Raw genomic sequence first — 26,236 nt, 5'->3', positions numbered from 1 at the left:
TATGACCTACAATGGCAATAATTTTCATTTATTTTGTATGAATGCCACCGTCTGTACCCCCTGGTGATTTTTTTTGAAAATCCGATTTAAAAAACAATTTGAGAATGAAAATATGAAGAACTTTTGGGCCAGAAAACATCAGAGCGGTAAAATCTTTATTCAGCTTACACCACAAATAAAGCAATACAGCAATATTTTTACTTCTCAAAAACAGAGTGTAAGCAGCATTCGTTCTTAAATATAATGCAATAAATTGTTACATGCATGTCATTAATTAATTATCACCAAGTTTTACTGCAATAGAGAATAAATGTCATATGATTTAAGATTGATATTTGTAAAACCCTCAGAGCTATTATATTTGTTATCATCCCAGTTCAGTAGAAGTAATGGGTGACTACATCCACAAGAGGGCAGTAAAGCTACATTACCAACTGTTGTAAAACACCAAACAACATGACATCGACTGAGCTGTTTGCTATGGAAGAAAAGTGATGTCACGAGGATCACTGTGATGTTCACAGTCTGTCCAGAAACTGCTTAATTTCACGGCACCTATGATTCTTGCCTCTGTCTCTGATCTTCTCCAGAGCTTTAATGCTGTTCTGTCTAAAGAACGACTCGAGCGGTATCTCCGCCGCCTTCATGTGATAATCCACCGATCCGTTGCGGTCCTGCCGTTTGAAGTTTAGAAATTTCGCATACGTGTTGTAAAGGACCTGCTTGTTTGCAGGTTCCAGGTCACGTTCGAGCAGCTCCTGGTATATGGCCTCAGCTTTACCCAGGTCGTGACGGGACTGTGCGTACACACTTGCAAGGTCCATTCTCTTGACTAAGGAAGAATGTGGGTAAAGAGTAATCACCTGCTTGTGGAGACTGATCGCTTTATCTATCATTTGCGGTGTTGGGTGATCCATTGAATTGATCTTCCACTTGTAACAGAGTGCCAGGCATCTTTTCAGATAGCGTTTGTCTGGATGGTTTTGGAGAGCCTCCTCTGCCAAGGCTGTAGCTTTGTCAAAAGAGTCATCGCTTCTGTAAATCCGTAGTATCACTTTGATTCCACTGTAGCTGCTGACGGGATTTCCCAAAATCCTTGTTGCCAACTCACTCACTTCATCATTAACATCTTCTCCTCTGCTGGCACGCCGCTTAAGGTACACTGCAGCAAGGTACAGGTTGTCTGGATCCTGTTCCTTGGCATTCTGCATTCTCTCCATGAAGTCTGCCCCTAGTTGGTTCTTATCGTGCTTATGAAGACTGGCCCACCCTATCAGATGGCTGGTCTGCCACTCCACCATGTCTGGCTGCATCCCGATGGCTTTCTGGAAGTATTCGCCTGCCAGTACCTTGTGTTCTCTGCTGAACTTCAGCAGAGTCCAGGCTTTTTCAGCACAGATCTCCGGGTGCAGCTCGTCCTGTGATGGAGATGGGAATTCTTCCTTCAGAGCAGCGACCTTTGACAGGTAAGCCTGACTCTCTGCTTCCTCACCTTGGCGATAGTGCAGCCAAGCCAGATTTCCATAGTTCACCAGCAGCCATGGACCCCTGTCTGCGTCTCTTGTTCGGTTTAGAGCTTCTGCAGCCATGCTGAAGAAACTCCTGGCTTCGTTGGCTTCATTGGTTCCCAGCTGGAAGTGGATGTAGCCCTGCAGGTTGTAAATGTGACCCAGCCAACAGTTTCCCTCATCAGTTCCGATGTCCTCCAGCATCTCCCTGAGGTCTAAAAGTATGGACTGGTTGCCATCCAGGTCCCAGGTGAAGTGGCACTGCAGCTTTTTCAGTTTGGCCTCCAGCGTAGTCTCACTCTGTGCGGCGCTGGTGGAGTTTAATTTAAGACATTAAAACGTTGTCACTATGTTGACAGAATATTCTCAGAGTGGCAATTTTACATTTATCTCTTATTTATTGGCAGAAATTAAATATACAGTCCATATTTCTACGACCCCTGTGTTCAGTTACTGATCTGAGAGTACTTTTAAAAGTAAACACATTTATTTAGAGAGGCTTTTAATATTCAGTAGCACGGTGACACTTTCTGTCTGTTCTTTCTAGTTGTGCGCTTTCATTATTTATGTTATTGCCTTGCAGATATTTTAAAGTGCCATAACAATCAATATTAATTGATTGATTGTTTTTTGTAAGTGCTTGGGAATAAAAGTCATAAGGGTTTTCCTCTAGGCAAGGGCCTTGCTTCATGGAGGCTGCCGTAATGCACCACAATATTTCTGCAGCCTCCCAAACAGACAGATCGGCCTGAGATGTGAACTATGCAAATGAAGAAGAATGTCAACCAATCTTTAAGAATTGGGGCACCCAATGGCCGACATACGAACGTTTTTCTCTTTTTTCCCATCACGGAAAATATAACACAGTTTAATAAATGATAAACAAAACAGCGTTTGGTCCGTCTGCATTCTGTGTCTGCACCAAGGTTATAATAGTTTTAGTTTTCCTCTGTTTTAATTGGAGTAAAGATTCAAAAAGGTCATAATAAGTATTGTGTCATAAAAAAACCCCCAGCAAAAGATGCCATTTTAAACATGCATTAGGACAGAAGAATAACCATCCAAAAAAGTTATATCACTAATAATGAACAGGAATATCTTAATAGGTGGAACTGGTTTATACCACTAAATTATAATTAGTGACATAGTAAAGTAAAAATAATGATTCTGCCCATAAAAACTTTCTAAAACGTTTCTAAACTACACCATCTCTGATATTCCTTATTATTAATAATGATAATAATAATAATAACAAAAATAATAATAATATGAATTCACCTCATCCTGATTCACCACCTCAGCTCGTCTGGTTGTAGTTGGATTAGACTTGGGATCACTGTTGTATCGTCAGCAGCAGTTTGTGCAGCAGTGTTTTGGGTGAGGAGCGGAGACGCTTTTATGAGGGAGTCTGTAACTTTTGCTTCTCCTGAAACAAAACCGTGACTCAGCAGTTACGCCCTTTAACTTCAGTGAAATGACAAATATGTTTGGATGGACGCATTTACGTCATACACACACAGGTTTGTGTAGCTATTCTTGACTGCCAGTTATTTGGAAACCAAAACCTCACCTCTAATCTCAGAGATAACCAGTTTACCAGAAACTTAATCTAAGGCTGTGCTGGTACTGGAAAGATCCTACACGCCCACACATAAGCACGGGGGTTATCGATCTTTCACTTATCAATAAACTTCAAAATATTAGTATATAAACTATAGTTTCTGGATAGACTGGCTTATCATTAGCAACCATCCTGAACGCAAGGCCACGTTTGGTGTTTGTAATTATTAATGGTAACACCTTCTAATAGCACTGCTGTTGTTTCTTCACTGAAGCATTTGTCGTTTCTCTTTTGTTTACGTCGTTTCTCTTTTGTTTACGTCGTTTCTCTTTCGTTGACGTCGTTTCTCTTTCGTTGACGTTGTTTCTCTTTCGTTGACGTCGTTTCTCTTTCGTTTACGTCGTTTCTCTTTACGTCGTTTCTCTTTTGTTGACGTCGTTTCTCTTTTGTTTATGTCGTTTCTCTATTGTTTACGTCGTTTCTCTTTTGTTTACGTCGTTTCTCTTTTGTTTACGTCGTTTCTCTTTTGTTTACGTCGTTTCTCTTTTGTTTACATCGTTTCTCTTTTGTTTACGTCATTTCTCTTTACGTCGTTTCTCTTTTGTTTACGTCGTTTCTCTTTTGTTTATGTCGTTTCTCTATTGTTTACGTCGTTTCTCTTTTGTTTACGTCGTTTCTCTTTTGTTTACATCGTTTCTCTTTTGTTTACGTCATTTCTCTTTACGTCGTTTCTCTTTTGTTGACGTCGTTTCTCTTTTGTTGATGTCGTTTCTCTTTTGTTTACGTCGTTTCTCTTTTGTTTACGTCGTTTCTCTTTTGTTTACATCGTTTCTCTTTTGTTTACGTCATTTCTCTTTACGTCGTTTCTCTTTTGTTGACGTCGTTTCTCTTTTGTTGATGTCGTTTCTCTTTTGTTGATGTCGTTTCTCTTTTGTTTACGTCGTTTCTCTTTCGTTTACGTCGTTTCTCTTTCGTTGACATCGTTTCTCTTTCGTTTACGTCGTTTCTCTTTCGTTGATGTCGTTTCTCTTTTGTTGATGTCGTTTCTCTTTCGTTGATGTCGTTTCTCTTTTGTTTACATCGTTTCTCTTTTGTTTACGTCATTTCTCTTTACGTCGTTTCTCTTTTGTTGACGTCGTTTCTCTTTTGTTGATGTCGTTTCTCTTTTGTTTACATCGTTTCTCTTTCGTTTACGTCGTTTCTCTTTCGTTGACGTCGTTTCTCTTTTGTTCATTCAATTCAGTTCAATTCAATTGTATTTGTATAGCGCCAAATCATAACACACATTAACTCATGGGGGTATTCCATCAAGCAGGCTAAAGTCAAAGCCAAGCTTAAATGGCCAAGTCTGGCTAATATGAGTTCCATCAAAGAGGCTGAGATTAGCCCCAACTCAGTAACCATGGAAACTATGACTCTGGCTAAGCCATAACTGTGGCTCAGGTTTCCGTTCCATCAATCTGAGCCTCAACCCTGTTCCACCAAGGTGGCTAATGTGAATGCCAGCCAAGTAACCATGGTAACTTATGCTGCCGGGCAAACCTGGGGGGTATTCCATCAACGTAGCTAAGAATTGCTAGACTTAGGTGTAAGCTTGAAGCTTGACTAAGCTCCACTTTCCAATCTAGCTCCAAGTCGTTCCATCAAGTGAAATCAGCTGGCTCCACCTGACGCTTAGTCAAGCCTCAACTGTTAAGCCTCAACTTGTGCACGCCCACAGGGAAAATAAAAAGCCCATTCTAGTCGAGCACCGAAACTGTGAAAAATGCCGAAAAACAAGAGAAAAAAAGAGCGTGCAGAGATGTTCTCGGCAGTGGAGCAAACCCTCCTCATGGAGGTATATGAGGATTACAGCCACATAATCCCAAAGAAGGGGAATACCGCGGCAATCAATAAAGCGAGGGATGTGGCGTGGCAGAATATTGCCGACAGGCTGAATGCGTAAGTGACAAAGAAAATGAAGTATTTCAGCATCATCGTGTTATATAAATCCTCCATCAAAGGGACAAAATATATGTAGACAATAATCTACCAATTGATTGCTTGATGGTTTTTGTTTTAAACTAATCAATTATGTGGATCTATTAATGCAACCAAATCCCTACAATTAAAAGGAAAAGACAACCCTAATAAGTAACATTCATATGAACATAATTAAAATAACATTATTGTTTCACTGCAATTTATGTGAAATTCTCCATATTTTATCATTTGGCAGCCCTAGTAGTTATGTTAGAACGTGATATTCATCACATTTATCAACTGAATGTTATGCAAATCGATGTGATAGCTTTCATTTATTTCCTGCATGGCCAATTGTATAGAATTGATATCATTTTCATTTAAGCCTGTCATTTTTACATGCTGTATTTTGTCCCAGATGTTATATGTTGAATTGTTGTATTTTCATTTTATTTTATGTAAAGCACTTTGAATCACCTTGTGCTAAAATGTACTATTTAAAGTTGCCTTGCCTACATTTTTGATAATAATAGGCTACATTTAATCAAAGTATTTTACATGACTCATCACATTTATCATACAATTGATGGTAGATTATTACATGAAGAAATGCAATGTTGGTTATCATTCTATAGGAAATAATCATATGACAGATCTATTGATTGTAAAAAAAGTTATTATTTATCTAGAATCATTTAGCAAATCAAGCAATTCAATGGAGACGAGGACCCTATTACAGTAAGTGAATGCAGGTGACAGCAAATCAATCATCTATCTCCTATCAATCGGAGGCCCTAACCCTTGTTACATCAAAAGAATGATGATCTCTTTAAATTTCCTTTTATTATATTTTTTTGCTAATTAGTTTAATTTTGTATTTATTTGTGTCTTGTTTTTTATTATATTTTATTTGGGTGATAATGTTCTTTAATGTGCTTAATATAATATATAATTATTAGTATTAATAATTTCTTTAATATATTTTATTATATATTTTATGTTTATCATATTATTTTATCATTCCATGACAGTTGTGTGTCTCTGTTTCTGTCTATTGGACATTCTTTGATCATAGATGGTGCTAAGCTTCACTTTTAGCCTGCTACAGACCAGGTTTGCCCGGCAGCATAAGTTACCATGTGTCATGAGGCCAGCCTCATGACAGTTTTGGTGTTTGTTTTTGTCTGCCTGTCACCTTCCCCTCCCCCCTTGCACTCTGTCACCTCTGCTGGACCTGCCTACCTCCCACTCCACACCTGCCCTGCTGCTGCAATCAAGCCACCTGGTTTCCATCAGCTCATCACCCAGTCTGCACTTAGTTCCTGTCCCTACCTTCAGTCTCTGCCGGATCGTCACTCAGTGTACACGGTTTGTTGGAAGAAGACTACTATTCGAGCTAACCTTTAGAAACTGTACTCCGTTGCCAGTCGGTGCGAAATTTAAACCTGTTTGTCTTTTGTTCAGTCCTTCCTGCCTGCCCGTCTGCCAGCCCAGCCATCACCTCAAGCCCTCCAGCCGTCATCCCCCCCCCGGACCAGCACCCTTCCTTCCCCGCATTCCTTCATCTCAAATAAACCTTTTCTTTCGTCAGTCAGAGTCTCGTTCTGGGTTTCTTGCTAAGCCGTGACACCATTGTTACTTGGCTGGCATTCACATTAGCCACCTTGGTGGAACAGGGTTGAAGCTCAGATTGATGGAACGGAAACCTGAGCCACAGTTATGGCTTAGCCATGGTTGAGGCTTAGCCAGAGTCATAGTTTCCATGGTTACTGAGTTGGGGCTAATCTCAGCCTCGTTGATGGAACCGAACTCTCACTCATCTTAACCAGACTTGGCCATTTAAGCTTGGCTTTGCCTTTAGCCTGCTTGATGGAATACCCCCCTGGTGTCATGTATCTGATAGGCTGACATAATATCTATCTATATCAATCAGGTATATGTATATTTATTTATTAATGACTCCCTGTGCATTTCATTTGACCAAAGTCAGTTTCTGTTCGATGAAAACGACTGTCATGACTGAGATGACGTTTAATGTTTGTATAAAAACCTGTTATATGTGATTTGATTGAATGGAGAGGGAGTAAGTGACTGCTGAGTCAAGGTTTTGTTTCCCCTGAGCAAACGTTTCTGTTTCAGGGAAACAAGTATAGGCTGGGATAAGCAGATCAAGAGACGGTGATGATATAAAATGTGGTTATAATACTGAGACAAACACCGTAAGGCTCAAATAGAAATGAATCAAATGTAATTAAAAAGTTTAGTTTAGTTTATTAATTTAGTTGACAGGGACCATGTATACAACCAGAGTTGCCCAAAAGTGGTCTTCCTAAATTTGGTGCAACAATGGCTTCTTATTGAGGCCCTGGATACCCTTACATTGTCCCTGCAGAGTGACACCCAGTGTGTTAGGAACGGTGAATACACTGCTTGGACCCAAGCGTACGAGACAGGAGACATGACGAATGATTCAAGAGTCTTTATTTATCTCTTTAAAGGGCAGGCAAAAACAACATCACTTCTTTACAGAAGGAGAACAATCAAGACTTGACTTGACACTTGCGCTAAGGCAAAACAAACTTGGGACCTGACGTGAACTCTAGGAGCATAAACGACTGGAAATCCAGAAACTAGAAAGAGAAGTGAGTATTTCAGTGCACACAGTAACCATAACTGCAATACAGTGTTTTAATCTTTGTTGCTTTTGCTCTCTCTATTCCAGGATCCAAGCAACCAAGACAAATAAAAACAATTCAACGAGAAAACATTGTGGTGTCCTCCCTTTTTCATGAATGTAAAGTAGAATGTAAAAGAGAACCACCAATGCTAAACAAAATGCACACACAGCAAAAAGTGACATTTAAGATCTTTATTTTATTAACTAAAGATAGGCTAGATCCAAAAATGAAGTGAAAAAACTTGCAATATATTGCTCCCTGACGAGTCTGCCATTAATGTTGTCTGGGAAGATGGAAGCATTTTCCCAGTCAACATCAACAGAAGGCCGAAGGTCATCTCTATTCGAGCCCTTGTTTTGTTGTGTGCATGGTTGTAGGCCTGCTGTGGTGGGGTTTGGGGGTCCGCAACCGAGTCAAGAGGAATGCCTCGCAGGCATATCCTTTGTCTCCCAGCAGCACACCAGAGAATTCGTCTGATAATACAACATATCATTTAGAAAATAACACGGCAGAGTTACATACTCATGATGTCCAAGGTGCTTACAGTACAAATAAAATGTGTGGCTTACCTTGTGAAAGCCACTCGTAAATTGGACTAGCCCGAAAGACTCTGGTGTCATGCACTGAGCCAGGCCACTTTGCCTCTAAATTGCTGACAAGGCAGTCAGCATCACAGGTCATCTGAAATGTTAAGTTGTAACCTATTAAGGCCATTAAATGCACAGAATTAATTTATGTAGGCCATAATAACCACAAATCACTCTTGCCTGAACATTGATGCTGTGAAAGGATTTCCTGTTAACGTAATCCCCCTCATGTTCTCCTGAGGAGCGTTTGATCCTTATGTGTGTGCAATCCACTGCACCAATGATGTTAGAGAAAGCTGTAACAAAAAATAGTGAGTATCCAACTGTGACTGATCAAATTAGAAACTAATGGTTGCACATTGAAATTGAGTTTACCTGCAATCTTGTAAAACTCCTCCTTGATGTAGAGGAGTCTTCTGTGGCCAAGGAAGGAGATGAATATGTTGCTGAAGGACTTCAGCGCCAGACAAACGCGTCTTATTGTGCGGCAAATGGTTCCTTTATTGAGGTTCTCTGCATCCCCAACAGAATAAAGGAAGCTCCCACTTGCAAACCATCTCAATGTAACACAGACCATCTGTGGTACAGTGAGAGCATGGCTTCGTGCCGTCTTGTGCTGTATTTGTGGACCCAGCAGCCTACATAAATGTCTCAGTCCATCACCTGAGAATCTGTATCTCTCAATGAGATAGTCATCTCCAAAGGCCAATGGGTCTGACCTGTCCCGGAAGACGCTTTCATGCCTAAATGCTCGTCTGAGGATTAGGGCTTCCTCATCCAGTACATCCTCCAAAAAAGGACAAACCATTATGAAGAGGGAACAGGTGAATGGGAGTTGGACCTATAATATATACACATATATATATATAATATAATATAATATAATATAATATATTGACCTCGTCACAGATTTCATTGAAAACACAACTTCATCAGCTGTGTTTTGTAATCTCAATTACTGCAATAAAACACATATTTATGAAACCTCTGACGGCAATTTGACAAGCAGCCTTCATTAGCATAGCAATATAACACTAGTAATAATACTACCACTTGAATCAATATAAAACAGATTGAAATGAAATGAGATATGACTATATATGTAATATTTTAATACAGGATAATTAAAATGATGCAAAATACCTAGAAAGACCATGGCCATGTTGTAAAACATGTTAATCCCTCACGGGATTGACGGTGGAAATACAGGTGAATCACTAGGATTAATCTTAGCCTGGCTGTTAGCCTGGTCTGGAGCAGGCTAACTGCAGAGAATAAATCACCATAGTAACTTGGCCGGGTCAAGTTTGAGCTGCTTTCATGCAACCGACTTGAGGCTAAATTCAGCCAGGATAACCAACCTATCCTGGCTTAATCCCTTATCTTGGTTTTGTGCAATACCCCTCTGAGACACAGTTATGGCTTAGCCATGGTTGAGGCTTAGCCAGAGTCATAGTTTCCATGGTTACTGAGTTGGGGCTAATCTCAGCCTCTTTGATGGAACCGAACTCTCACTCATCTTAGCCAGACTTGGCCATTTAAGCTTGGCTTTGCCTTTAGCCTGCTTGATGGAATACCCCCCTGGGGGGTATTCCATCAACGTAGCTAAGAATTGCCAGACTTAGGTGTAAGCTTGAAGCTTGACTAAGCTCCACCTCCCAATCTAGCTCCAAGCCGTTCCATCAAGTGAAATCAGCTGGCTCCACCTGACGCTTAGTCAAGCCTCAACTGTTAAGCCTCAACTTGTGCACGCCCACAGGGAAAATAAAAAGCCCATTCTAGTCGAGCACGGAAACTGTGAAAAATGCCGAAAAGCAAGAGGAAAAGAGCGTGCAGAGATGTTCTCGGCAGCGGAGCAAACCCTCCTCATGGAGGTATATGAGGATTACAGCCACATAATCCCAAAGAAGGGCAATACCGTGGCAATCAATAAAGCGAGGGATGTGGCGTGGCAGAATATTGCCAACAGGCTGAATGCGTAAGTGACAAAGAAAATTAAGTATTTCAGCATCATCATGTTTTATAAATCCTCCATCAAAGGGACAAAATATATGTTGACAATAATCTACCAATTGATTTTTTGATGGTTTTTGTTTTAAACTAATCAATTATGTGGACCTATTAATGCAACCAAATCCCTAAAATTAAAAGGAAAATCCCCAAAGAACAAAAAGACAGCCCTAATAAGTAACATTCATATGAACATAATTAAAATAACATTATTGTTTCACTGCAATTTATGTGAAATTCTCCATATTTTATCATTTGGCAGCCCTAGTAGTTATGTTAGAAAGTGATATTCATCACATTTATCAACTGAATGTTATGCAAATCGATGGGATAGCTTTGATTTATTTCCTGCGTGGCCAATTGTATAGAACTGATATCATTTTCATTTAAGCCTGTAATTTTTACATGCTGTATTTTGTCCCAGATGCTATATGTTGAATTGTTGTATTTTCATCTTATTTTATGTAAAGCACTTTGAATCACCTTGTGCTAAAATATACTATATAAAGTTGCCTTGCCTACATTTTTGATAATAATAGGCTACATTTAATCAAAGTATTTTACATGACTCATCACATTTATCATACAATTGATGGTAGATTATTACATGAAGAAATGCAAGGTTGGTTATCATTCTATAGGAAATAATCATATGACAGATCTATTGATTGTAAAAAAGTTATTATTTATCTAGAATCATTTAGCAAATCAAGCAATTCAATGGAGACGAGGACCCCTATTACAGTAAGTGAATGCAAGTGACAGGAAATCAATCATCTATCTCCTATCAATCGGAGGCCCTAACCCTTGTTACATCAAAAGAATGATGATCTCTTTAAATTTCCTTTTATTATATTTTTTTGCTAATTAGTTTAATTTTTTATTTATTTGTGCCTTATTTTTTATTATATTTTATTTTGGTGACAATGTTCTTTAATGTACTTAATATTATATAATATATAATTATTAGTATAAATAATTTCTTTAATATATTTTATTATATATTTTATGTTTTACACATTATTTTATCATTCCTTGACAGTTGTGTGTCTCTGTTTCTGTCTATTGGACATTCTTTGATCATAGATGGTGCTAAGCTTCACTTTTAGCCTGCTACAGACCAGGTTTGCCCGGCAGCATAAGTTACCATGGTTACTTGGCTGGCATTCACATTAGCCACCTTGGTGGAACAGGGTTGAGGCTCAGACTGATGGAACGGAAACCTGAGCCACAGTTATGGCTTAGCTATGGTTGAGGCTTAGCCAGAGTCATAGTTTCCATGGTTACTGAGTTGGGGCTAATCTCAGCTTCTTTGATGGAACCGAACTCTCTCTCATATTAGCCAGACTTGGTCATTTAAGCTTGGCTTTGCCTTTAGCCTGCTTGATGGAATACCCCCCTGGTGTCATGTATCTGACAGGCCGACATAATATCTATCTATATCAATCAGGTATATGTATATTTATTTATTAATGACTCCCTGTGCATTTCATTTGACCAAAGTCAGTTTCTGTTTGATGAAAACGACTCTCATGACTGAGATGACGTCTTATGTTTGTATAAAAACCTGTTATATGTGATTTGATTGAATGGAGAGGGAGTAAGTAACTGCTGAGTCAAGGTTTTGTTTACCCTGAGCAAACGTTTCTGTTTCAGGGAAACAAGTATAGGCTGGGATAAGCAGATCAAGAGACGGTGATGATATAAAATGTGGTTATAATACTGAGACGAACACCGTAGGGCTCAAATAGAAATGAATCAAATGTAAAAACAACATCACTTCTTTACAGAAGGAGAACAAACAAGACTTGACTTGATGCTTGCGCTAAGGCAAAACAAATTTGGGACCTGACGTGAACTCTAGGAGCATTAACAACGCACTGGCAAAGGACAAATGAACTGGGGACACTATATAGGGGAGAGGGACTCAAGGGCAGGTGTGAGTGATTACTAAAGGATCACCAGGTGACGTGCATGAGGGAATTTCGGGGAGATGTGTCAAAACAACTGAAGAAACCACACGACAGGAAGACATGACATTTACCAAAATAAAAGGGGAAGTGAAAATCAAACCCACACCAAAAGTGACATGAACTTAACATGACTTTAAACCTAAACTAACACAATAACTAAACTAAGCAAACAAAAACACTAACAGACTTGATGCTTCGTGACACAGTGCTTGAGTGGTGGTGGTGCAAGTTCATGCATCAATTTGTACATCGAGCACGTCAGCAAGTCTATACAAGGGTTTCAGTGTAGCCACACCTGCAACATGACAGATGTGAGAGGATCATTGAATGCATAAACAATTTAGCAGCATGCATAGGTAATTGATGCCTTATATGTCTAAAATTAATTATACTTGCTCTAACATTTCTGGATATCATTTTAATATGCTTTTAAAAGTCAATCAATGAATATGCAACAATTTTAATCCCTTCTCCTTTGACAAAAATATCAGGTTGTTGCTGTGCATTTCTCTTGTTTTACTGACATTGAGAGTCAGACAGCTGCTAATTAGCCAGTCTGAGACTTTGTGTAGTACTGCAGTGAGTTAGGATACAGCTTGATCTCTATCATTAGCATGTGTGTAGATAACTGTGTCGTCAGCATACATTTGTATATGCACTTCTGGGCAAATCAGAGGCAGGTCATTAATCATCATCATCATCATCATCCGCTTATCCGGGGCCGGGTCGCGGGGGCAGCAGTTTCAGCAGGGGACCACAAACTTCCTTTTCCTGAGCCGCATTGACCAGCTCCGACTGAGGGATCCCGAGGCGTTCCCAGGCCAGAGTGGAGATGTAATCTCTCCACCTTGTCCTAGGTCTACCTCGAGGCCTCCTCCCAGCTGGACGCGCCTGATAAACCTCCCTCGGGAGGCGCCCAGGAGGCATCCTCACCAGATGCCCCGAACCACCTCAACTGGCTCCTTTCAACGTTAAGGAGCAGCGGTTCTACTCCGAGCTCCCCCCGGATGACCGAGCTTCTCACCCTATCTCTAAGGGAAAAGCCAGCCACTCTCCTGAGGAATCCCATTTCGGCCGCTTGTACCCGCGATCTTGTTCTTTCGGTCATGACCCAACCTTCATGACCATAGGTGAGGATAGGAAAGAAGACCGACCGGTAGATTGAGAGCTTTGCCTTCCGGCTCAGCTCCCTTTTCGTCACAACCGTGCGGTAAAGCGAATGCAGTACACACCAGCCGCTCCGATTCCCATCTCCGGCTCCCTCGTCCCCTAACTCAGACCCCGAGATACTTGAACTCCTTCACCTGGGGCAAGGAGTCATTCCCTACCCGGAGAAGGCAATCCACCGGTTTTCTGCTAAGAGCCATGGCCTCAGACTTAGAGGTGCTGATCCTCATCCCGACCGCTTCACACTCGGCCACGAACCGATCCAGTGAGCGCTGAGGGTCGCAGGCCGACGAAGCCATGAGGACCACATCATCTGCAAAAAGCAGCGATGTGATCTCAAGCCCTCCAAACCACAGCCCCTCTCCCCCACGACTACGCCTCGATATCCTGTCCATGAAAATCACAAACAGGATTGGTGATAAAGCGCAGCCCTGGCGAAGGCCAACACCCACAGGAAACAGGCCTGATTTAGTGCCGAGAACCCTGACACAGCTCATACTTTGGGCGTATAGGGATTGGATGGCCCTAAGTAGTGCCCCCCTCACCCCATACTCCCGCAGCACCTCCCACAGTGTCTCCCTGGGAACCCGATCATACGTCTTCTCCAGGTCCACAAAACACATGTAGACCGGATGGGCGTACTCCCAGGCCCCCTCCAGGATCCCTGCAAGAGTAAAGAGCTGGTCCGTTGTTCCACGACCAGGACGGAATCCGCATTGTTCCTCTTGAATCCGAGGTTCGACTACCGGTCGAACCCTCCTTTCCAGAACCTTGGAGTAAACCTTACCAGGGAGGCTGAGAAGTGTGATGCCCCGGTAATTGGCACACACTCTCAGGTCCCCCTTTTTGAAAAGGGGGCCACCACCCCAGTTTGCCACTCCTACGGTACTGACCCCGACCTCCACGCAATGTTGAAGAGACGTGTCATCCAAGACAGCCCCTCCACACCCAGAGCCTTCAGCATTTCTGGGCGGATCTCATCAACCCCTGGGGCCTTGCCACTGTGGAGTTGTTTAACCACCTCCCTCAGGGAGATTGACAATGATCCCCCATCAGCCTCCCTCTCTGCCTCCACCACAGAGGGTGCAGATGTCGGATTCAGGAGTTCCTCAAAGTGTTCCTTCCACCGTCCGGTTACCTCCTCAGTCGAGGTCAACAGTGTCCCATCCTTACTGTACACAGCTTGGATGGTCCCCCGCTTTCCCCTCCTGAGGCCCCGAATGGTTTTCCAGAAACGCCTTGGTGCCGACCGATAGTCCTTCTCCATGTCCTCTCGGAACTTCTCCCATACCCGCTGCTTTGCGTCTGCCACAGCAGAGGCTGCCGCCCTTCGGGCCTGTCGATACCTTGCAACTGTCTCAGGAGTCCTCCGGGATAACATATCCCGGAAACACTCCTTCTTCAGTCGGACAGCTTCCCTGACCACCGGTGTCCACCACGATGTTCGAGGGTTACCGCCCCTTGAGGCACCCAAAGCCCTGGAGCCACAGCTCTCCACTACAGCTTTCACAATAGAGTCTTTGAACACTGCCCACTCAGGTTCAATGTCCCCAGCCTCCATAGGGATACAGGAAAAGCTCCGCCGGAGGTGAGAGTTGAAGGCCTCTCGGACAGGGGCATCCTCCAGACGTTCCCAGTTCATCCGCACTACACGTTTGGGTTTACCAGGTCTATCCAGAGTCCTCCCCCATCCTCTGACCCAACTCACCACCAGATGGTGATCAGTTGACAGCTCTGCCCCTCTCTTCACCCGAGTGTCCAGAACATGCTGCCTTAGATCAGATGAAACGATCACAAAATCGATCATCGACCTTCGGCCAAGGACACTCTGGTACCAAGTACACTTATGAGCGTCCTTATGCTCGAACATGGTGTTTGTTATGGATAGTCCATGACTTGCACAGAAATCCAATAACAAACGACCACTCTGATTTAGATCAGGTAGGCCGTTCTTCCCAATAACGCCTCTCCAGGTTTCGTCGCCCACGTGCGCATTGAAATCTCCCAGCAGAACTATGGAGTCCCCCGACGGAGCCCCTTGCAGGACTCCATCTAGGGCCTCCAAGAAGGCCGGGTACTCCGAGCTGCTGTTCGGTGCATAAGCACAAACAGCAGTCGGGGCTTTCCCCCCCGCAACCCTAAGGCGCAGGGAGGCGACCCTCTCGTCCACCGGGGTAAACTCCAACACAGCGGCGCTCAGCCGGGGGCTTGTGAGTATCCCCACACCCGCCCCGGCGCCTTACACCCTGGGCAACTCCAGAGAAGAATAACTTCCAACCCCTATCCAGGAGTGTGGTTCCAGAGCCAAGGCTGTGCGTGGAGGTAAGCCCCACCAGATCTAATTGGTAGCGCTCCATCACCCGCACAAGCTCCGGCTCTTTCCCCCACAGCGAGGTGACGTTCCATGTCCCCAGAGCCAGCTTCTGCCGCCCAGGTCCAGTACGTCGAGATCCCCGACCTTCACTGCCACCCATGTGGCAGCGCACCCGACCCCAGTCGATCTTCCTGCAGGTGGTGGGTCCACAGGAGGACGATGAAGACGCCACGGGACTTGTTCGGGCTGTGCCCGGCCGGGCCCCGTGGTAGACCCGGCCACCAGGCGTTCGCTCACGGGCCCTCCGTCTGGGCCTGGCTCCAGGCGGGGGCCCCGGGCTTCCTCCGGGCAGGGTCACTCTCTTCCTCTGATTAAGGTCATTAATGTAAAAGCTAAATAAAATTGGTCCTAAAATTGATCCCTGTGGGACTCCAATGGTGCTATTAGCAAAAGAAGAGCATGCATCATTAATTCTGATGCACTGCTTTCTTGAATCTAAATAGCCTGGGCCTCAGACACGGCATAATACCCCCGGCCAAACTGGTGATAACACTCCGACGGAGGTGCAGCACTTCATAAACAAGGTGAAAGAAGAAGCTGCAGGAGTAAATGTTGAAGCCTGAGACAGAGGAAGCAACAGGTCTGTAAGCTGAATGTTTGTGTTTACATCCCTGCACATGTGAGGTTGATCACACAGGAAAATGGAATGTGCAACAATAGACTGTGAAACTAATTAATTTGTGGTACTAAAACAGGGAACCAACGAAACGTGAAATCCTCTGTTGTTTGTTTTCTTTCTTTCTCAATATGGTAAAGTTAAAGGCATTAGTGTATCAGTATTTTGAATGTTGGTAGTTAATAATGTTTGCACAGGTTTATACAACATACTCCAGTCAGGGATGTTTGTTGTTACATAAAGGAGCATAAACTGTTGAGCCATAAAAAGGCAGGTGACTAAGTTTGAACGTTTTTGATTAAGCTGCTGCAGATGTTTGTACACAGGCCGTGTGATAATAGAATAGAAATACTATCATTTTTGTTATTTCAATGGAGCTCAGCTCAAACATTGTCCTCTATCTTATTTTTCATTCTTTAGTAAATACGAAATAAGTTCATTTAGTAAATAATGGCATTAAAAGCTGCAACAATGTCAGTATTTTAACATTGGCGAATTATGAGCTTGGTTATTGTTTTTCTACTGTTCAGTGTGTTTAATCAATGTTCTAGGGTTTAAATGTGTTCATCCTCTCAGATATGTCATTTTCATTTTCATTCTCATGATATATTATATGGAATGTCTCAAAAAGTAGAACTTAAATGTACTTCCTGGAATTGCAGAGGTTTACAAAAAACTAAGAAAATCAAACAGGTTATGATTGAGTTGAAAGACACCAATTAAACAATTGTTTTTTTGCAGGAAACACACACCTTAAAAGAGGACATTATAAGAATAAGAAGGAGGTGGCAGGGGAACGTCTATGCTGCATCATTTACAACACAGGCAAGGGGAGTCGTGACACTAATCCACCGATCAGTGCCCTTTCAGGTTTCTAATGTAATCGAGGATAAACTTGGTAGGTATTTGGTCATCCAGGGATCGCTGCTCTCAGTAAACTTGAACTTGGTTAATATATATGGCCCCAACACAGATGAAGCCAGCTTTTTTACAAATGTATTTCTCACGCTTGCATCCCTCCCAGGAGAGTATATAATTGCTGGGGACTGGAATTGTATGCCAGACACAGTCAGGGACAGATCTACAGGTATTGATCAAACTCATAATAGATGTAGAACAACCATTCATCATTTCATTAAAGAGTTAAATCTGTTAGACATCTGGAGACACTTGAAACCTAATGATGTTGTCTACTCCTTTCACTCAAGTACTTATCAGACATACTCACGGATAGATTACTTTTAATCTCTGCATGATTGGTCTCTGAAATACAGGATTGTTCCTATGGTAGTATATTAATTTCAGATCACGGACTGTGCTGTATGATATACACAGATGGGAACCTTATTAGAGATCCACCCACATGGACTCTGAGTCAGAAATGGTTACAAGACGCTGATTTTGTGAAGTATGTGGGAACAGAAATAGATAATTATTTTAAAGATAATACAATACAAACAACAGCATGTGTCAAATGGGGCGATCCCCAGGCCCAAAAGACATTTCTGGATAAGCTGGATATTCCAACTATTTCCGAAGAATATGCAGAGATGCTAGAGGCAGATCTTAAAGAAGAGGAAATAAGCATCGCTGTTGATGACATGAAGGCAGGAAAATCAGCAGGACGAAATGATCTCAATCAAGAGAGGATGTCAGGGCATCCTCTCTTGATTACTCTGGCGATTGAACGATTTGCTATAGCTGTACGTGTGCACACGGGAATAGTTGGAATAACAATTGGCCAGACAGAACATAAACTTTCTCTATATGCAGATGACGTTATCTTATTTCTCTCCCACCTTAACAAAACAATCCCTGCTCTTCTACAGTTAATAAAATCATTTGGTGCCATCTCATGGTATACAATTAAGTCCTCAAAAATTGATGTCTAAGGATAGTTTAAGCAAAGGTGCTATTTCAGAGATGTATGATGTATTGATGTCTAACTCATCAGAAAATTCCGATTGTAAAAAAAACGTATGGAGTAAAGACCTGGGGAAAGAGATCTCTCCAGAGGACTGGGGATCAATCAGTCAACACGAGTTTGAGATTGTTACAGTATAAATGGACAATGAGAACTTATATCACACCAGTTAAATGAAATAAATATAACAGTAATATTCCTGATTTATGTACAAAATGTATGAGGGAAGAGGGGACGCTATGCCACTGTGTGTGTGAATGCAGTAAGGTCAAAGCTTTTTGGGAAGAAATTAAAAAAGCAATAGAAAAGATCTTGTGATAAGCCCAGTTTTCTTTATTTTAGGACTTTACCCCAAAAATCACAAAGAGTGAACAAACTATGATAGACTTGTGTCTTCTACATGCAAAAAAATCTATTGCATTATTTTGGAAGAAGTCCAGCATAGCAAGTGTCACTCATTGGGTCAGGCAAATGTTAATTACCTTTCCTTTGGAAAAAATAACATATATACAAAGAGGGAAAGAAGAACTTTTTGAGAAGGTTTGGGGACCAATGCGAGTGGTTTGTGAAAGGTGTGGAGTTAGTGGATGAAGAGGAGGTTTGGGTCCAGGTCAATGTAAACCTCTTAATGAGGCTAAAGAGCCTACGATTGTGAAGATATTTTTAAATGAGTTTGAATAGACAACAATTTGTTGCACTATTTTTGTACCATACGAGTGTTGCTATCTGAGAGGTTTATTTTGTTTTGTTTTATTTATTGTTTTGTTATTATTATTTATTTATTTTTCTTTTGTATCTTGTATGTATTAATTGTTTAATTTCTCCCTTGAATTGTCTCAGTGTAGTCTGAATGGCTGTTCTCCTTAACTGTACACTGTACACACGTGTTTTGAGTATTTACCCACGACAAATGTTTAAGTTTTTCCATCCATCAGTTCAAGGCTTCTTAAAAAATCTGGCTATGGACAAGAACTTCCTGACATTTCCTGGAAGACGATGGCATTGATCCAGTCTCCTGGTTGATGGAGTCCTGGTGGTCGCTGACGGTGCTCTTTGGATAAACTCTGCCGGTCCATTTTTTGAAAAGACTCCTCATTTTATCCAGAAAGCTGACTGGTTCTGGCTTTTGCACTTCTTCTTTTAAAACCCAGGACACTCTGAACATGGCAGCCAGCAGAGCATTTGAAGATCCGTACTCGCAACACAGTGTAAACAGCAATTTGGACCTTTTTGATGTTTTTTGGGAGAGTGGGCCCCAGTTCCCCCACAGTCCTCTCTCCCAGTCGCACTATGATCCCAAAGAAGTCCACGTCATATATCAATGCATTTGAGTCGAGGATGTGGATCAGTAAGTATGAGCAAAATCCCACAAAAAAGTACCAGTCTTGCTGTAGCAACGTGTCGGAGTCAGAATCCTCTAAGTTCTGTGAATGGGACCCAGCCCTGGCAGGCCCTTGGCTGTCACATGACACAGGATGTACTGGTTGGCTGTCACATGACACAGGATGTACTGGTTGGCTGTCACATGACTCGGTATGGTCTGGTTCTGGTTGGCTGTCACATGACTCGGTATGGTCTGGTTCTGGTTGGCTGTCACATGACTCGGTATGTTCTGGTGCATCCTGGCTGTCACATGACTTGATCTTTTGGTGCATTTTGGCTATGACACGACTCGGGACTGTCCTCTCGCTCCTCTGAGTCGAGCAACTGGTTGAGGATATTTGTCACCTGGGCTGCTAACAACTGCAGCATTTTGTCTGTGATATAAGAAGGTTTCACTCTGAGTCCCAGCGCTGCTTCCAGGCCAAGGTGGAAAGCTGTGTCAAACGTGGCCAGGATATCCTCCTCTGTCACGTATCTGTAATTATGGTTCTTGTTCCTTAAACCTGAGTGGGAAACAACCTGCGGCTTCACAACCTGAAAAACCGATGTGCTGATCACATCCACAATATTCTTGATGACGGAGGACAGCAAACGGCTGAACTCGGCTCTGGTGCGTCTGCCGTCCATCACCAACTCCCATAACTCCCACGAAGGGAGGGCCATATTAATGTACGAGCTAAAGAGTGAAGCCACACACTCAGATTTGAACAAGGGCATGTCACTGAACACCATGTCTCCCATTTCATCATCTGATGAAAGTGATTTTTTTTGTCAGAAGAAAGAGACAGTGGGAGCCCCCAACTCACCAACATAATGTGTGAGTGTATGAAGTTTCTTCAGTTTGGATTAACCCTCACACTCACATTGAATTAGTCTGTTGTTTTCAGTAGAAACAAATGTCTGCTACAGTCAAAGCATTTTCAAATGAGCTCACACAATGCCCAACAACTCTCTCTCTGCGTTTCTCAGTGTAGCAAACAGGAAGTATTTTGTTTTATGTCAAGACGACGGACGGAGGCAACGGCAACACTGAGCTCGCGTCTACGGGACAGGGTAATCAATTCTCGTCCCCCCCGTCAGGTGTGATAGTTTTACTTGGTGGAGCCTGTTTTCAGTTGAACGACGCAGCAAACAAACAATGTTACATTGTTTGTTTGCTGCGTCCTTTACAACGCGTATGCGAAATTTCTTAACTTCCAACAGCAGGACCGCAACGGATCGGTGGATAATCACATGAAGGCGGCGGAGATACCGCTCGAGTCGTTCTATAGACAGAACAGCATTAAAGCTCTGGAGAAGATCAGAGACAGAGGCAAGAATCATAGGTGCCGTGAAATTAAGCAGTTTCTGGACAGACTGCCAACATTGCTGCAACGGCTCGATCTTGCAGATACATGTTGCACAACATCCGAAGGATACGGCCTCTTCTAACCCAGAAGGCGGCACAGGTTCTGGTCCAGGCTCTTGTCATCTCACGCTTGGATTACTGCAACTCCCTCCTGGCTGGTCTTCCTGCATGTGCCATATGACCTCTGCAACTCATCCAGAATGCAGCAGCTCGACTGGTCTTCAACTTACCAAAGTTCTCCCACACTACACCGCTCCTCCGCTCCCTTCACTGGCTTCCTGTAGCTGCTCGCATCCGCTTCAAGACTCTAGTGCTTGCGTTCCATGCTACAAACGGATCCGGTCCAGCCTACATCCAGGACATGATCAAAACCTACACCCCAGCCCGCCCACTCCACTCTGCATCGACAAACCGGCTCGCTGCCCCCTCACTGAGAGGATCGCAGAGGCACTCGCAGAACTCGAGACTGTTCACTGTCCTCGCTCCCAAATGGTGGAACAAGCTCCCCATCAACATCCGGACAGCTGAAAGCCTCCACATCTTCCGCCGCCGACTAAAAACACATTTCTTCCGACTCTATCTCGACTAAGACGACAAAAAAACCCCCAAAAAAACATAAACTTGTACATCGCACTTATGACTAGCACTTCATAGTTTGATCTACTTGAAGCTCTTACTTACTTCTAGCTCTTATTTGTTCCCAAATGTTTAAATGCACTTTTGTAAGACGCTTTGGATAAAAGCGTCTGCTAAATGACATGTAATGTAATGTAATGAACATCACAGTGATCCTCATGACTTCACTTTTCTTCCATAGCAAACAGCTCAGTCGATGTTGATGTCATGTTGTTTGGTGTTTTACAACAGTTGGTAATGTAGCTTTACTGCCCTCTTCTGGATGTAGTCACCCATTACTTCTACTGAACCGGGATGATAACAAATATAATAGCTCTGAGGGTTTTACAAATATCAATCTTAAATCATATGACATTTATTCTCTATTGCAGTAAAACTTGGTGATAATTCATTAATGACATGCATGTAACAATTTATTGCATTATATGTGATATATATGAATTTTGATAAGGTGGAGTGGTCTTACCTTTTTAACACTCTGGAAAGACTTGGATATGGGAACAAATTTATAAAGTGGGTTCAACTACTTCCCTACGGCGGAAATATTAGCAGCATAAGTTACCATGGTTACATGGCTAGCATTCACATTAGACACCTTGGTGGAACAGGGTTGAGGCTCAGATTGATGGAACGGAAACCTGAGCCGCAGTTATGGCTTAGCCAGAGTCATAGTTTCCATGGTTACTGAGTTGGGGCTAATCTCAGCCTCTTTGACGGAACCAAACTCTCACTCATATTAGCCAGACTTGGCCATTTAAGCTTGGCTTTGCCTTTAGCCTGCTTGATGGAATACCCCCCAGTTTACCAGAAACTTAATCTAAGGCTGTGCTGGTACTGGAAAGATCCTACACGCCCACACATAAGCACAGGGGTTATCGATCTTTCACTTATCAATAAACTTCAAAATATTAGTATATAAACTAAAGTTTCTGGATAGACTGCTTATCATTAGCTGCCATCCTGACCGCAAGGCCACGTTTACGTCGTTTACCCCCCTGGTTATCTCTGAGATTAGAGGTGAGGTTTTGGTTTCCAAATAACTGGCAGTCAAGAATAGCTACACAAACCTGTGTGTGTATGACGTAAATGCGTCCATGATTCCAACACACATTAAGACATGAGGTCAGAACGAAATTTCAGTCTCTCCAGAACCCGGTCAGCCCAACAATAAAAGAAAGAAAGAAGAAAAGAACCAACAGTTTAAACTTAAAAAATATAAAATCTCAAAAAAAGATTTCAAACTTTAAAACCTCTGGAGGTAAGGTGCTGTCTGATTCCTGATTCCTGGTGTTGACAGTAACCACTTGTCAATATCAGTGCATGACACCAGGTTCAGGGTGTGTGACGCACATCTCTGATTACAGTATCATCTTCATCACCATCATCATCATCATCATCAGAAACAACACTGATCTGCAAGGCCTCACTGATGTCAGTAAACGTCACCTCATCCTCCTGGTCGTCCTGCTCCACTTGCTGATACATTTTGAAGGCCTTTACACAATTTGAGCCATTATCTGTGACTGTTGTGGTGATTTTGAATGATATCCCATGTGAGGAGTAGATATGATAAAGCTCTGTTGCAATTTGTATGTATGTATTCGTATGTATGGCGTCCCTTGAACCTCCTGCATGCCAGGGCTGCCTTACCTCGCTCCATGCTTTGTGGATTTATCCAATGCGCTGTTACGCCTAGAGAGCTCTTGTTACATGCAGTCCATCTGTCTGCCGTGGTAGACACATATTCTAACTTCTCAAACGTTTGTTTGAGCTCCACATTCATTTGTTTAGATTGGGCGTCTATATAGTTAGAAAGCGTCTTTCTACGCGGTAGGGCTACCCCTCCCATGACCGGTATTTTGGTAACTAGTGCCCTGAATGAGTCCGACTCGACCGTAGATAATGGCAGCATATCCTCCACAACATACCTGGCTAGTAGTTTGTTCAGTATCGTCTGAGACAAAATGTGTGGTGGCGGGGCCTTACAATCAAGCTTCAGTTGCTTGGGTTTTGTGGCACTGTCTCCTTCTCCTTCTCCTTGTTTGTTGTGTGTCTGACTATGCATGCTTTCGAACACCCGCCCAACTCTACCTCTGATTGGCTTAGCATGAAATTTTACTCAACCCCAGCTAATCGTCAGCATGTATGCGCTTGACTCGTGCACTGCCCACTAACCAAGGAAGAATAGCAAAACAAAGTCTTTGCCTCTCGGCTCAGAGATCTAGTTGGTCTGATGAATGAAACAGCTTCATTTATAGTAACGCTCCACATTTTTTGGCAGTAATGGTAACAGCATTATTAAGATGGGAAGAGTAATCAATAAGATTACTCGTTACTGAAAAAAAAATTATAAAATAAATATTATTTATAACACCGTTTTTCCCATCACTGCTGGCCAGTCAGCGGCCGGCAGTCTGACCAATTATTGCATAGTACCTACTACTAGCATGCTTGGAACCTCGCCGGAGCAGGTATTAAAATAGTACCTGGTACCAGGTACTATGCTAATGGAACTCTACTTAAACCGTGGCATGGCGTGGCGTGGTGAGGTGAGGTGAGGCGAGTAGAGCCGGTAGAAATGCGCCATTACTGGCTGTATTTTCTACTTTGGACATTTCAATAAACTGGTATGTTAACCCTTAATTTCTAATATTGCCTTGTTAAGACTTTTGTTTTAAATAGTTAAAAATCTGTTATTGAATATTTATTTACTCTCTGATTTAACACTCATAGATTGGCACAGCACCCCCCGCGACCCTCTGGTGGAGGATAAAGCGGTTAGATGATGACTGACTGACCCTTCACCTCTGAGTTGAATAGAAAAGATTGAGTATCATTGTCCTGTAAACTGTTGACTTCAACCCAGGCATCAGGACTAATCGTCCATGTGGAAAAAGGTCACTGAGTGTTTTTTATAATACAAACCATCCCTGAACAAGACTGATGTCAGATTTCTTGACAATAGGATTTAATTCTTAAAGGGTTTACATTTCCAATGATTGGTTAACTTTAATTCCCACCAATATTTAAAAGTTCAGTTATTTGTTCTTTAAATGGAGTCAAATTAAATAAATATTTACTTTACTTTATTTTGAAAAACCTCTTCCTAACGCCAGAAAGACAGAATACCTTGGGGAGGGATTGTTACATGTTGGTACATATTTCCTCCCTTACAAAAAGATTGAGTTAATTTAGTTTAAGGTTAGTTTAAATGATTAATGCAGTAATTACTTGTTACAGCACAATTTGTGAACAGTTAAAGTAGTTAATGCCTTTGATTAACTTCTAGTAGTACTACTACTTCTACTAGTTTCAGGCCGAGTGTGTTTTCTGACCCCAAACTGCGCGCGCACATTTCTGTGACGTAGCTCTCTAAAGGATCTAGAAAGTAGCCTGTCGGTAACAGACTCTCCCCCAGTTTAGTTTGGTGAAGAGCTTTGCTATGGCTCGCTAAATTGCTAACGTCTTCGCTGCTAACGTTAGCTGTGGCTGCACTCGTGACTGGGTGCCTTGCATTGATGTGGTAGGCTAAACTTGAGCTGCTTCAGTGGTAAGCTAACTCCTTCTATCACTTTACCTTTATTAATGGTGCTGTCGGGGTGTTTTAGTCTGGCCTCGTGGGCGTAAAGTTACAGATTAAAAATGAGATTAACGCGATTAAAAACCATAGTGCACTAAATATGACTTTAATTAATTAATTAATTGCAATTAATGTAATAATTTGACCCCCCTACTTAATATACGTTTCCTTTTCATACAGTTATTTACCCTCTTACATTCCAAACCAGACATCTAGAATACAATAGAATAGAAATACTTTATTCATCCCCAAGGGGACATTGTTTTAACACAGCCACAAAATAAAATCCAAAAAAAAATTAATCATAAAATGTACAGATGTACAAGAAAATAGTGCAATAATAAAAGAATGGCATAAAGGAGAGACTAATGTAGTTAATATTGATTAATATTGATCTCATGAAGAGACATTGTGCAGTTATTACAGAGAGTTCTTGTAAGTCCTGACGGCTGATGGCAGGAATGACGTCCTGAATCTGTCCTGTGACAGCGGAGAATGTGCCTTCCTGAGCCTGGAGGATGTTCAGGGTTATCCACTTTGTTGAGTATCCACGGTGACCTGTTTGCAGCCAATGATGGATCAGTTTGTTGAGTTTGTTTGTTTCACCGGCTCCAATACTGCTCCCCCAGCACACCACAGCAAAGAACAGAGCACTGGCCACAACAGACAGTAAAAGAACTCCAACATGTCGCTCCATACATCAACGGATCACATCACAAAGGATCGCAGCCTGCTCCCTGTACGCAGCGCTGGCGTTAGCCTTCCAGTCCAGTGTGTTGTTCAGCGTCACGCCATCTCTGTGTCCTCCACCAGCACCCTCGGCGGTTGTGGAGCTGTCCTGTTCCTCCTGAAGTCCACCACCATTTCCTTGGTCTTGGTCACATTCAGAATCAGGTGGTTCTCACTGGCCCACTTCACAAAGTCAGTGG

At 42.4% G+C, this 26,236-nt stretch overlaps 1 protein-coding gene and 1 pseudogene across 1 annotated transcript; both read right to left on the bottom strand.

Moving 5' to 3' along the window:
- Positions 1-234: 234 nt before the first annotated feature.
- LOC131467654 (interferon-induced protein with tetratricopeptide repeats 1-like) lies at positions 235-2,872 on the bottom strand. The gene is made up of 2 exons (XM_058641680.1): positions 2,787-2,872; positions 235-1,818 (listed from the first exon to the last, which is right to left on the bottom strand). The coding sequence occupies exons 1-2, from the start codon at positions 2,789-2,791 to the stop codon at positions 519-521; spliced, it is 1,305 nt and encodes a 434-aa protein (XP_058497663.1). The 5' UTR covers positions 2,792-2,872; the 3' UTR covers positions 235-518.
- Positions 2,873-3,117: 245 nt separating this feature from the next.
- On the bottom strand, positions 3,118-9,104 carry LOC131466705 (putative nuclease HARBI1; annotated as a pseudogene).
- Between the last annotated feature and the right edge of the window lie 17,132 nt (positions 9,105-26,236).

Source organism: Solea solea, chromosome 10 (assembly GCF_958295425.1).
Source record: "Solea solea chromosome 10, fSolSol10.1, whole genome shotgun sequence".
Classification (NCBI taxonomy): Eukaryota; Metazoa; Chordata; class Actinopteri; order Pleuronectiformes; family Soleidae; genus Solea; species Solea solea.
Note: the sequence above shows the minus strand (reverse complement) of the source record. Positions and strands in the feature narration are given on the sequence as shown.